Source organism: Teleopsis dalmanni, chromosome X (genome assembly GCF_002237135.1).
Source record: "Teleopsis dalmanni isolate 2A chromosome X, ASM223713v2, whole genome shotgun sequence".
Lineage (NCBI taxonomy): Eukaryota > Metazoa > Arthropoda > Insecta > Diptera > Diopsidae > Teleopsis > Teleopsis dalmanni.
The window spans coordinates 92,583,621-92,595,516 of record NC_051848.1 but is presented as its reverse complement, the minus strand read 5'-3'; the positions used below and the strand labels follow the sequence as shown (position 1 = coordinate 92,595,516).

The 11,896-nt window shown below is 32.5% G+C and overlaps 1 protein-coding gene across 2 annotated transcripts; it reads right to left on the bottom strand.

The window, feature by feature from the left end:
- Positions 1 to 286: 286 nt before the first annotated feature.
- On the bottom strand, positions 287 to 10,874 carry LOC119662344. Of its 2 annotated transcripts, XM_038071944.1 has the most exons (4): positions 10,713 to 10,874; positions 8,034 to 8,148; positions 733 to 2,335; positions 287 to 663 (listed from the first exon to the last, which is right to left on the bottom strand). In XM_038071944.1, the coding sequence occupies exons 3-4, from the start codon at positions 2,318 to 2,320 to the stop codon at positions 374 to 376; spliced, it is 1,878 nt and encodes a 625-aa protein (XP_037927872.1). In that variant the 5' UTR covers positions 2,321 to 2,335; positions 8,034 to 8,148; positions 10,713 to 10,874; the 3' UTR covers positions 287 to 373. The 2 variants fall into 2 exon arrangements, with proteins under 2 accessions (XP_037927872.1, XP_037927873.1); XM_038071945.1 differs by lacking the exon at positions 8,034 to 8,148.
- Positions 10,875 to 11,896: the final 1,022 nt, after the last annotated feature.

Genomic DNA, 11,896 nt, shown 5'->3' with positions numbered 1-11,896 from the left:
TTTTATTATGTTATACTTCACTTTAGAATCCAGATCTCCGAGAAATACTTTTGATATAAAAAATAGAACTGTGATTGTCTTAATACTACTGATTCTTCATTGAAAACATATAATAACTACGGTTTCTTCACAAGTTTATTTTTCTACTTTAGTGAACGAATTGGGTTGTACAGAAATTTAGAGAAATTAACATTGTAACTAAATTATAAAAAATAAAAAAAATTTAAATTGTTTAAAAACAATATAAAAACAAATGATTTTGATAAACCAAAATTTCGCACTCATACAAATAAATTTTTAATAATATAAAAATACCCATTGCTATTTTTGCTATTAAAACTGAAACCACTTAAGGTGTGAGCTCTTAACTTGCTTAACGAATGACAGTTTTATTGTCTGCAACTTTATCAGCTCCAAAAGCTCCAGAACTAGTTAGCACATCTGGACGAGCTTCCAAAACCGTGGTGTCAGGTAATACCTCTTCAACCAAGTTCTGTTCTAAGTCAGTAACCGCCTGAAAGCCTTTGTTCACACATACAGAATCGTTGTCTTCAGACAGACTACCAAAAAATAGTAACCTGATAGTGCGGTCGAGATCAGTCTGTACTGGTTTTGAAGTTGAGTTCCTTTCCGGTAACTCGTGGGGAGTATCGAAACTTTCATCTAAATTTTTAAATTTGAACGTTATTAGAAATAACTTTATGTTATATATTGAAGACAAGATCTCAATACCTTTCTTCAGTTCCTTTGATCGTTGATAATTTATGTTTGAGGTAGTAGATTGTTCAATATAAGGTATAAGATACTTGTAGGCACCTCCATCAATTAAATTAGAAATATTCTCAGACTTAAGCATAATCTTAGTTTTGTTATTTCTGAATAATGCAGAATCTTCTGTAGGTATTGAATTCTGTGCAACGCTTTTCTTCTTTAATAATTTAGACCTTCTTTTTGTATTGGCTTGAGTAAAACGTCGCGAACAAGTCAATTTAGGAGATCGGTTCTTACTGGTCATTGATTTCTTAGAAGATAATTGCATTATTTCACGACGTGGTCTCAGAAGTGATCTGTGAAGTTCACTAGATACTTTTTCTGTACGAGTAATTTGATATGTTTCAGTGCCAGTTGAAGTAGTAACCCGATCTAATAGTATAAATGTGCTGGGTATAGCTGAACTAGATGCGTCGCTTGTTTCAGAAAAACTACTCTGATTAGATTCGTCGTGAAATAGCTGAAAAAGATTTTGTTTCGGGAAGTTTTGATTTTCATTGAGTTGGCAACCAGAATAATGACACGGATAACGTAAATCTTTTTGTAGAATATTATTCATGTATAAAAGTGTATCATCATTAGTTACATAATTCTTCGGTGATACGCCTGGTAAATCATTATTTACTTCGAATACTTTTTCTTCTAGAACTTTTTCTGGATTGGGCCTTTTTATAAAATGCACGAAATGTTTGTCTTTTCTATTGTTATAATGGCCCAGTTCCGAACTTGAGCATTTATGAACATAGCTACCAAGCGCATGTTCTTGGTCCAAATACCGCTGAATGAGTCTTTCTTGAATGGCTTTTGTATTTTTCTTTTTAAGTTTTTTTGTCGAGTTCACGCGATTCATTAAGTTTTCCTTTTTATTCTTTGAATTCTGTGACCTCAGAGAATGCAATTGAACACTAACTGGGGCGGCAGGATTTTCTGATTTTTCCTCAGTCTTTCTCTTCTTCCTTATGGTTTTAGTGATATTCTTTGTTGTGTTTTTAAATCCATATGTACACTTATCTGTTGAAATTGCACAGCTTTTGTTACCAACAACTTTGCTTTGAGTTATGAAGTCTTTTCTTGGTTTCGTCACGAAATAGCTCTCATTGCTAGATGCTTTACACACTGCAGGCTTACATTTGCGACGTAACTTCTTAATTTTACGTCTACGTCTATTGGAAATAACAATGGAACGTTTTTTCACCATTGACAGACTAGAATATATAGTGGACATGATCGAAGATTTTAACGATTTACTTCCTTCGGTTTTAACTTCATCAAAACTTCCACAACTTTTACAAATACTCTTGGATGTTCTAGTTTTCAAATCAGCATCAAGAGCATTTTCAACATTACTGCAATTACTTCTCTTCGGAACTTTCTTGGTATCGGTTTTCATATGTTCGCTATGAAGGCATTTAGTATCTACCTTAGCTGGAAGAAATTTAGAGATGTCTTTCTCGCTAAAATTTGAATTCCTTTTCTGGAGGATAAGATTTCCGTAAACATTGCGGCCATGAAGTGGAAAAACTTCTGAGCATCTACTTTTGGTCTTCATGTTGTACTGGAATTCCTGTAATAAAAAATAATTAAGAAAGAATTTGAAATTAGAGTGAAGGCTATTTTATTAGTATATAATCCATACCTAGCTCAAACGCATTACGATAACTGTAGAGACGGTAAGGCCTCTGTTATTTAATACATCTGGAAGATACTTGCTAAATATTTTGTGTGACTTTTCGTCATAAATAGGCTTTTTCTTTAATATGCATTAAATGTTACTAAATGATCGAGGTATTAATATTCTAGAGACAAAGCTAGAATATGGGTGCTGAGTGACTTTCTCATATACTTTCGAAATAATTAAAATTCAGAACGTAAATGCAATATATTCTAGGCTAAAGTTGACACATGTCGTATTTAGAAAGGTTTTTCTTGTTTAGAAGATATTTCTAGTTCTAATAATAAAGTGAAGCAATTTAAAACATTTAAACTCGAATGTTACGGATTTGAATTCAGAGAGACTCCCAATGTGTTTCACATTTCAAAACGTAATACAGACCAATACAATGTGACATGCTTCGTCTTGTCTCCTCATATCAAATGGAACAGTCGACCAATTGGGGTCACAGTGTGCTAATCTATTTGAAATATTAAGAGCTTGCGTTAATATAAGTCTCATTTTCAGGTAAACTAAGCTACTAATTGGTTACACATTGGATTACTATATAAGTAGATAACTTTTAAAGTTTAATTACACAGGCTGCTTTAAGTCTCCTCAGATCAGTTCACATTTAGTTTTGATTTATCGCAAATTTACTTCAGCAACTAATAACGTTGTTAAATATACAAGCTAGTAAGTTTTATGAGTAAATCCTATTTGTTTCTGATATTATTTGGTGAAGATATTTGTATCGCAGTAGAATAAATCGTTTAATTGGTTTCCTACACATGTTGCGATCAGCATCAATGCCGTTAAACATATACATTTTTTTAATTATTGTAGAAATATACTGCTAAAAACTAGTTCTGAATAGAGTTTGTTTCCAAAAATGAAACATAATGCATTTTGATTCATGTGTTTCTAGCGAAATATAATTCCACATTACTATGAATAAATTTTGTGAATTTAATCCATAGGTACAGCTTGCGTATAGGTGAAATCTAAATTTGACAAAAAATTACAAAAAAAATATAAAAAAAATAATTTATGAAAAATACGTTGGCAAAGCAGCCTCGAATATGTTCCACTGTGAAAGCTCTTCTAGCCACTGCATATCATATTGCATGAAATACTACATTACAATGTACCCACATTTAAATAATGAGCAATGCACAAATCAAGTAAGTCCAAGTGTAGGAAAGGCTAAAATTGATTTGTGTGAACCGAATGTTCAAAAAAAGTTGTTGGCTACACTTCTTCTTTAAACGAAGATATAATGTCTATGAGTTCATGTAATTACACAACGGCAGAGTGAGCTCATGCGTATGAGCCGCAGTTGTTATCCCGGAATTACTACGCCAATTGCTGTTGCCACTGCGAAGCGAAAGCCACCTTTAGGCTCACAAAACCTATCCGCATACTAACATTCAAAAACGCAAATTGCAGCCGCGATCACACAAACCACACCAATGGAACAACATCAGCAGATCGATTGAAATCGATTTCATTCAAAAATGGTATTTCAACGACGATTTATGGCAACCAATCCCAACTTGGCGCAACTAACCATATGTCAATGTGGCATCTTGACATATGGGAGTCTGTCTGACATAAGATTTGTGCTTACGCGTTTGCCATTGCCAAAGTCGTTTCTGCACACTTTGAGAGCTGAGCTTATCTGTCTCGGTTTTCAGTCTTCCATTTGAAGGCGGTTTTCGAAATGTTTTATATGTGCATTAATCCTTGTGGCATGGATAGCTCGACATGCGATTGGAATGTTATTATACCAGTGCTAGTAAGCGGGCTTTGCCATCAACAATGACTTTGCGCTGTTATTTGCTGTTGTTGTTGGCGATTCTTAGTTGCAGTGTAGTTCGTATCGGTATCAGTAAGAGAAACCAAACTGCAGCATCGATTTGATGTTGTTGATAGGAACCATATTCGCCTATCAGGTAATGTTTTTAGGTCTTTAAAACATATGTACGTATTTGCAAATGTACGTATAAATCTTCTAAATTATTCATAAAAGAATAAAAATAAACTAAATGCTTGGAATTTCCTCTTCCAACAAGCACTTCGATGTATCAAAAATGAGTTACAAACGAGTTCATTTATAAAATAATTTTCGTATATGAATGAATTCTTCGGGTTTCTCAATAAATCATTTAGGATTACTAATCGCAAAAATTTCATAAAAATCATATAAATAATATTACACGCCCCCTTCTATTCAGGTAAATTAAAAATATTTATTGCATATGAAATTTTAAACGTAAAGCACAGAAAGCTCAAAGCATAAACGAATAAACGAATAAACTAAGGAGGGAAAGATGTAGACAACTGGGAATTTGAGTACTGATTTTGAAACGATAGATTTTGGATTAAGGTTTTGCTATTAAATCAAACGTGGACCGTGCAGAATACATATAGACTAATACATCAAGCTTAAGTATGTATATTATAGAACGTTTTTATCAACAAAAATTCCCAAGACACGCTTAAACATTTATTAGAAACAAGGCCAATTATTATATTAACATTGGCTAATTCTTATGAAATATAAACAGATCTTTTGTTTTACCAGTGATTGTGTTTGAATTTAAAAACCAACAGTTAATAAGAGTTACTTGCATTTATATAACTGTAGTTTATCTATAACATTTAAAAAAAGTACAAGTGCAATGATTATTTATGAATAAATTACAAAAACTAACAGAATTCCAAATTTGAATAACGTAAAATGAGTTAGACACCAGACAATCCTTGGATCCTCACTATCCAAAAGTTGTGTTCTGACAATTTAGTTAATAATTGTTTCCAAAGATCACTGCTGATGGGTATTTGACAGTATTTAAAACAACTAGCTTCGAAATTTTTTTAATATTACCCTCTTTTCTTTGAGAAGGCAAATTCTTTTCTCTTTTAAAGTCCTCATATATTATTTTAAAGGTTCATATTTAACTATTAAAAGATTTAGAATTTGCTTGATCAATCGGAAAGGTTCACTCTCTATATTAGAGGTTTACTATAATATATATAAGAGTTATATGAAGAATTTATTGAAAATATTGGTTCGACACATATAATTTAGTCGAAAAAAACATCGACCGACGCACAGTGTGACAAGACAGAAATTAGCCGAACAAGTTAACTACCTCAAATATACAGTTACATTATATATATTTATCTAAAAATTCCGTTACAATTGATACATAGCAGACACAGCATATTCTTTGTTTACACTGCTGTTTCCGGAGTTTATAGCTCAAGATCAGTGCATATATAAATTGCTTAGCTCCATAAATTAAATTTTACATTATAAACAACAACATGGAGTTGTGGGAAGCTACAAACCGTACTGTAGCTAAACACTTAAAAGTGATATATACAAAAGTGATATTGGCTTAGGACAAGAAAATTTAAAAACTATATCTTTAGTTTTTAAGAAACACGCTATACAGTAATGCGCAAACTCTCTCATTTAACTACCTGTCTATTGGAAAATGTAATTACAATCCACTTTCTGGTTTTGTTTTGCAACATCGATATTATTGACATATCATTATATATGGTACACTGATTATGCTCAAATTTGATTTAAAAGAAAGACCATCTCAAAAACTATATTTTAGAAAGATTTAATTTCAATTTCTCTACTGGTTCCGAAAATATCGAACTTTGATCGGCTAATTTGTCACACTGTGTGACGTTTAAAATATTGAACTATAGTTAAATTCCATACATAAATATTCTAAGACTATGATTACTAAATAAACTATATAGCTTTTAGGACGAAGGACCTAGTAGTTGCTTCTTATTCTTTATTAACTTTAAAATTAATTTTAGTGTTAACTCACAGATAAATAAACAAACTAGATGTTTTATAAAATTTCTGCTCAATCTGACATAAATTCTGCATATTATAGATACAATAACCTCCTGTCCAGATATTAAAAGTGTATAACATACTACCCGATCTACAATTTTTCTTCAAGAAAAACTAGTAACAGTGCAAGTTACGAGTCCGAGAACAGACCTCCATGAATAATGTAAAGTATAACAGGATTTTGATAAAATCCTATAGAAAAGAAACAGTAATAAAGTCGTTATGTGAACGTACGTTATGTGAAGAGTATCTATTCTTTAAATATATAGATACGCGTAGTTATTACATTTGTAGTACATATGTTAGATGTTATTTATTACACGTTAGGTTAGGTTAATATGTTAGATTTAGTTGTCTAACCCACTTAAACTTTACAAGTTCAATCTGATCCCACTGCACGACGCGGGGTCTCAACTGTATAACCTATGCAACAATTTTAAGACTATTATAAAACGTAGGATGTATTCAATTGCACTTGCATAAGAAATTTGCGCTGTTTCTAACTATAGCCTGTTACCTACGAGAGAGTAATCCACTATTTCTTCTCCTTGTCTTTAGTGATCATATCTACCAACAATAAGTGAAAGGACTGGTCCTTAAATGTATGTGTATTGTATTAATGTGTGTATGTATTAAGGAACTAAAACAACAAAACGAACTAAGCGAAAGTAAGCCAAACATCATTGGTTGTGGCTCCTGGGTTTGGTGTTACAATCGCAAAGGCAAAAAAATTGCGAAAATAAACTGTCAACCATTATGACATATAGGTACAATATGTCAAATTCTCTCGGCGTGTAGCAAAACTTAACATGGAAAGCTATGTTAGGACTAGATGAGTAAATATAAATATTTGCGTAAACAAAACTTTGATAGCGAATAGTTGTTAAAAATACTGGCGTTTAAAGACGTTAATGTGATTTCGTATTCATTGCATCATAATGAAAAAATATTAACTGTTTTCCAATCTTCTTCAGATATCTCCAAAACATGGATTTTAAATGCAACAACGGATTTTGCTGCTTCATGTGCATTTCATGACGTAGAATTTCATTTCATTTCATCACATTTCATTTTAAATGAAAGAGGATGGGATCCAACGAGAACAAACCTTTTTCACGACTAAATGATCGTGCAATATTTTGTATAGTCGTATGCTGGTGAAACTAATGTCTAAGGTTCCCTTAATCACACAATATCTTGCATGACGATCTAGCTTTACTCGTATCAGTTTTTGCACAGCAGCAATGTTTTCTAGCAGAACAACTGAACAATTGATTTTGGACGACCTTTACGAATTTCTTCTGCTTCAGTGAGCGAACTTCGACCACGATTAAAATCATTGTATCAGTGTTTCATAGTGGTACGGATGGAGCTTCATCGCCAAATATGGAAATAAATTGATCGTTGCCCTCTTCTCTTGATACTTGTAATCCACGTCGAAAGTCGTAATAATGAAATAAATCATCGCATGAAGATTTTCTCGTGTTAATTCTATTTTTTCGCGAACACTCAATTTATAAACCACTGTAAATAACACAAATAACTCTCTTTTTACAAAAGGTCTAAGATAGGTTATGTTCAATAATGTCAAACTTTCGTATGGAAACGTTAGATGATACCTTATAACAATCAGTATTGCTAAGGTTCAAAACATAAATAGTGACCCTCATAATTATATAAGGAATTACTAAAATCTGAAATACTAGAGAATAAAACACATACTTAACTTCTTTAAAATTGAACGAAATTGAAGATCTGCGAAGGAAGCAAATTGAATGAAATGCGCACGACGTTCTCTGTACCGTTGTGGTAATAAAATGTTATCAAATAGTCCTCTCTGAAAGCAAAAATACAATAAAAATTAAAATGAATTAATGATAAAATATGTTCAACGATCGACTAATTGACTCTTTTATATAAAAAGTTATCACTAAATATTCACTCTATATTACTGATTTAAAAACGAATTAAAATTTTTGAGGACCTTCAGACGAAATAATGTTCAAATCCACAAATAGGATATATGAAATTAGCTTAAAACCCACAGCACACTAACATAACAGTTAGTTACAAATGGTCCATATAAAACATATGCATATCAATACAACCTTACACTTATTAACTGTGGTGTGATCTATTAATTACTTGACCTATAAAGTGGCTTTTAATGTAAAGGACAACCACTGCTTTTGATAAACTATGTGTAGCTATAAAGATGTAGAGGCTAGGTATCAATTACTGCAAGCAATTATTGCCAATATGAATATAGAAATATTATACAAATGTATTAAGATCTATTAAATATATTATAATCAGAGGTTTGAGCCAGAACTTATCGTTATTCTAAAAGTCAAAAGGAACTAATTAACTTGTTCCAGGGAAGTACCCAAAAAATATTCTGCACCATTTTTATTTATACCTAATATTCAGCATAGGCAAAAGTTTGTTATATTGTCAGTTGAGTGATCTTTTTAGGTGTTATTTTTTAACTATTTGCTTAAAGTGAAAATCATAAGATTTGGAAATATGACTCCATTCAATTGAAAAACCAATGAAAATACTTTCAATTAAATCTGTTTAGTTATTTGTATATTTGTATACATTATGTTTACACCATCCAAATAGATTCTAGTTCATTAAGTTGTCCTCCTAGTTCATTTTCCACGAGATTTACTGCCACATCCATCAATACAGTATATCAGTAATATGTGTCTTGTTGTATACATATATAATTATCGTATAAGATTAAAAGTGCGAAAACGAACATTGAACTGGTATATAAAATCTGCTAACAAAGATTTAGGTTTAATGTTAAACTATATAAGTAGCTTTCCAGAATCGTGTCGTAATATCGTAAATGAAACTGTTTTAAAAATTTCAAAATCAAACTGTTTATCAATGTATCCCATATTCATTTATTTAATTATGATTATGATGAGACACTAAAACTGTTATCTGATAGTTAATGCTTATGAGCGTACCTATATAATCTATATTTACCATAGTTCTAGAGTGGTTTGCTGAATATATGTAGTTTAATATTAACTACATTCCGATGAATGTGCTGAATGCGAAGACAAAGTTTTAAAATAATAAAACTGTTTGCCCAGAACAAAATAAGTATTTACCCGCATTTATTATGGCTGCTGATTTCCTAGGCGGTAATATGTACTTTGATAACCGAATTCACTTTCCAAGTACAGTTACTTAGCAAACATTGCTTAAGTTTTATGATAGCAAATATTGTTTCATCAAATTGGGAACGGCACTTTTCATCTCGAACAGTTACAACATTTGCAGACTCACCAAAAACGTTATGTGCACAGCTACACTATATACTATATATGGCCACATACGTACGTTGTTTTTTTTTCATTAAAAATTTGTTTACAAAAACGCGTGTGGCATTCATATCAAAGCTTCTTGGAGATGTGTTAAGTTAGTTGAAATAGTACAAAAACGCGACTAAGTCAACAAGTATTCTAATCAGAGGACATAGCACCGCAGATATGCCTGAAATGCGTAGCGAACCTTGTAGAGCGAAAATAGAGCGCATGAAGTAACATCTTTTGCAGATTACAAATACCCGGCCCGCACAATGACAGACTCCAACATTGCCGCCACCCAAGGCACAACAACAGCGCAGCGGTGTTACCTCTGAGGTCTGCCGGTATGCGCTTCCATAATTTGTGCAATGAAAAAAATTTAATTAATTAAATTAACGCTTCACGTTTTTTAATAGCAGCAAATATCAGCGGGAAACCGTCACTGCAGCAGCAGTAATGCAACAGTACAGGCGATAGCATCAGCAACAGAATCAGTAACTGCAAAAGCAGAGCATCTCGTTTAGGGTGATAATGTAAACATCAGCAACATTTTTGTGTGCTTGTAGCTGTTGCTTATATCAACATGACACGGCGATAGTTTTCGGAATGTGCAGCAGTGCAAGCCGCATTCAAGCGGAGATCTGTTTACATACTTCAGCTTACGACGCGGCTGGGACAAGCAACGACATTTGATGTTGACAGCTAATGAGCCAACAACAGATAAGGATTACGGGCAGGTAAGACCGAAGCATCACCAACAAGAACAACGGTAAACATACACAACAATAAAAGCAATTAATATGCCTTAGAAGCCGAAAAAAGAGCAGGTGATGTTGCCGATACACTGGCTTTTAATAGTCGCCGGTGTATCTGTGCACCCGAAACAGTTGCCGTCATATGCCAACAAACACTCAATTGAAATACCGGTAAGACATGGACACAATTGTATACAGATAAGCGCATATTTGCAAATATTTACCAATTAACAACACAATAAATAACAACACAAAATGATAAGCACCTAACAAATACAACGCAATAATGTAATTAAATCACAGTTCACGCAAATATTTACCTGCCACACTCGCGAAGCTACTAATCCATTCCAATCTTGTCTAAAATTGCCGAATATTTTTATTAAAAACCCCAACTTTCAAAAATTTAATATAACTTTTGCACGTTTACAATTTTTTTCGCTAAATAACGCATTTATTCTATGAAACAAATTGACACAAAAACCATTTATTTCTTACTAGTAAATCATATAGCAATCCAAAACACAGAGTTGCATTCCATTTGACAGCTCAATCAAAGTCAACTTCAGGTGTAATTGCGGAACGCAGTGAAAACTCGTTTATTAAGAGTAAATGTACTTCTGCACAAAGGGTTGTTGTAACGAGGATTGTAGAGCGGAATACTCGTAACAGGAGAAACAAGAACGATGTCGTTCAGATAAAGAGCCATGAATTGAAGAGGCTTGTGCATCACATTATTAAGTAGGTCGTTGGGAAATTGGGCTGGCTATGGAATATTAAGGACAAGAGTATAACAGTTGCAATATTCGTCAACAAAACCAAATATTTGCCTCCGTCTGGTGCGGGAGTTAAGGTAAGAGTTGAGATCGTTACTCATCAGCGAATATCTAAACTTAGCATAGCTCAACCTATTATCAACAAAACGAATCGTTAAAGGGATGGACAAGGAATCAATTTTTACCCTTGATAACAAAAGTATGTACGTATACACGATAATATCAAGTACTATTTCTAGAAAGTCTATTTCCATTTAGTGACCATTTTACACCAGAACCTATAACGCAACTATTTCTTAATAGATTTGAATACCTTGTCATTATATGAAACAAAATTAATAGTAATATAATGGATATTTATATTTTAAAGTTTTCCAGAATGAAATACCTATGTAAAGTTGTGGCTTGATAATTCGGACAATTGTTCAAATAACAGATTTTTCCGAATTACTGAAACCAACCCTAATAGAGCGAATTTAATATAATTTAATATAATTTAATATAATAGAGCGAATTTAATATCTTTTTATAAAATCATAAATAACAAAAAGAAACAAGCATCATTTTATTGTACATTTAACTCATTCAATATCTCCCTTTTATAAGGTATACATCATATATCGTGTTGACAGTGGCGGAGCTAGACCAACTCTGGACGTCGGCGACATTAGAATTGCGAGGCCCCCTTTATAACCCAGTTGTAAAAGTAAATAAATTGAAAGTTTTAT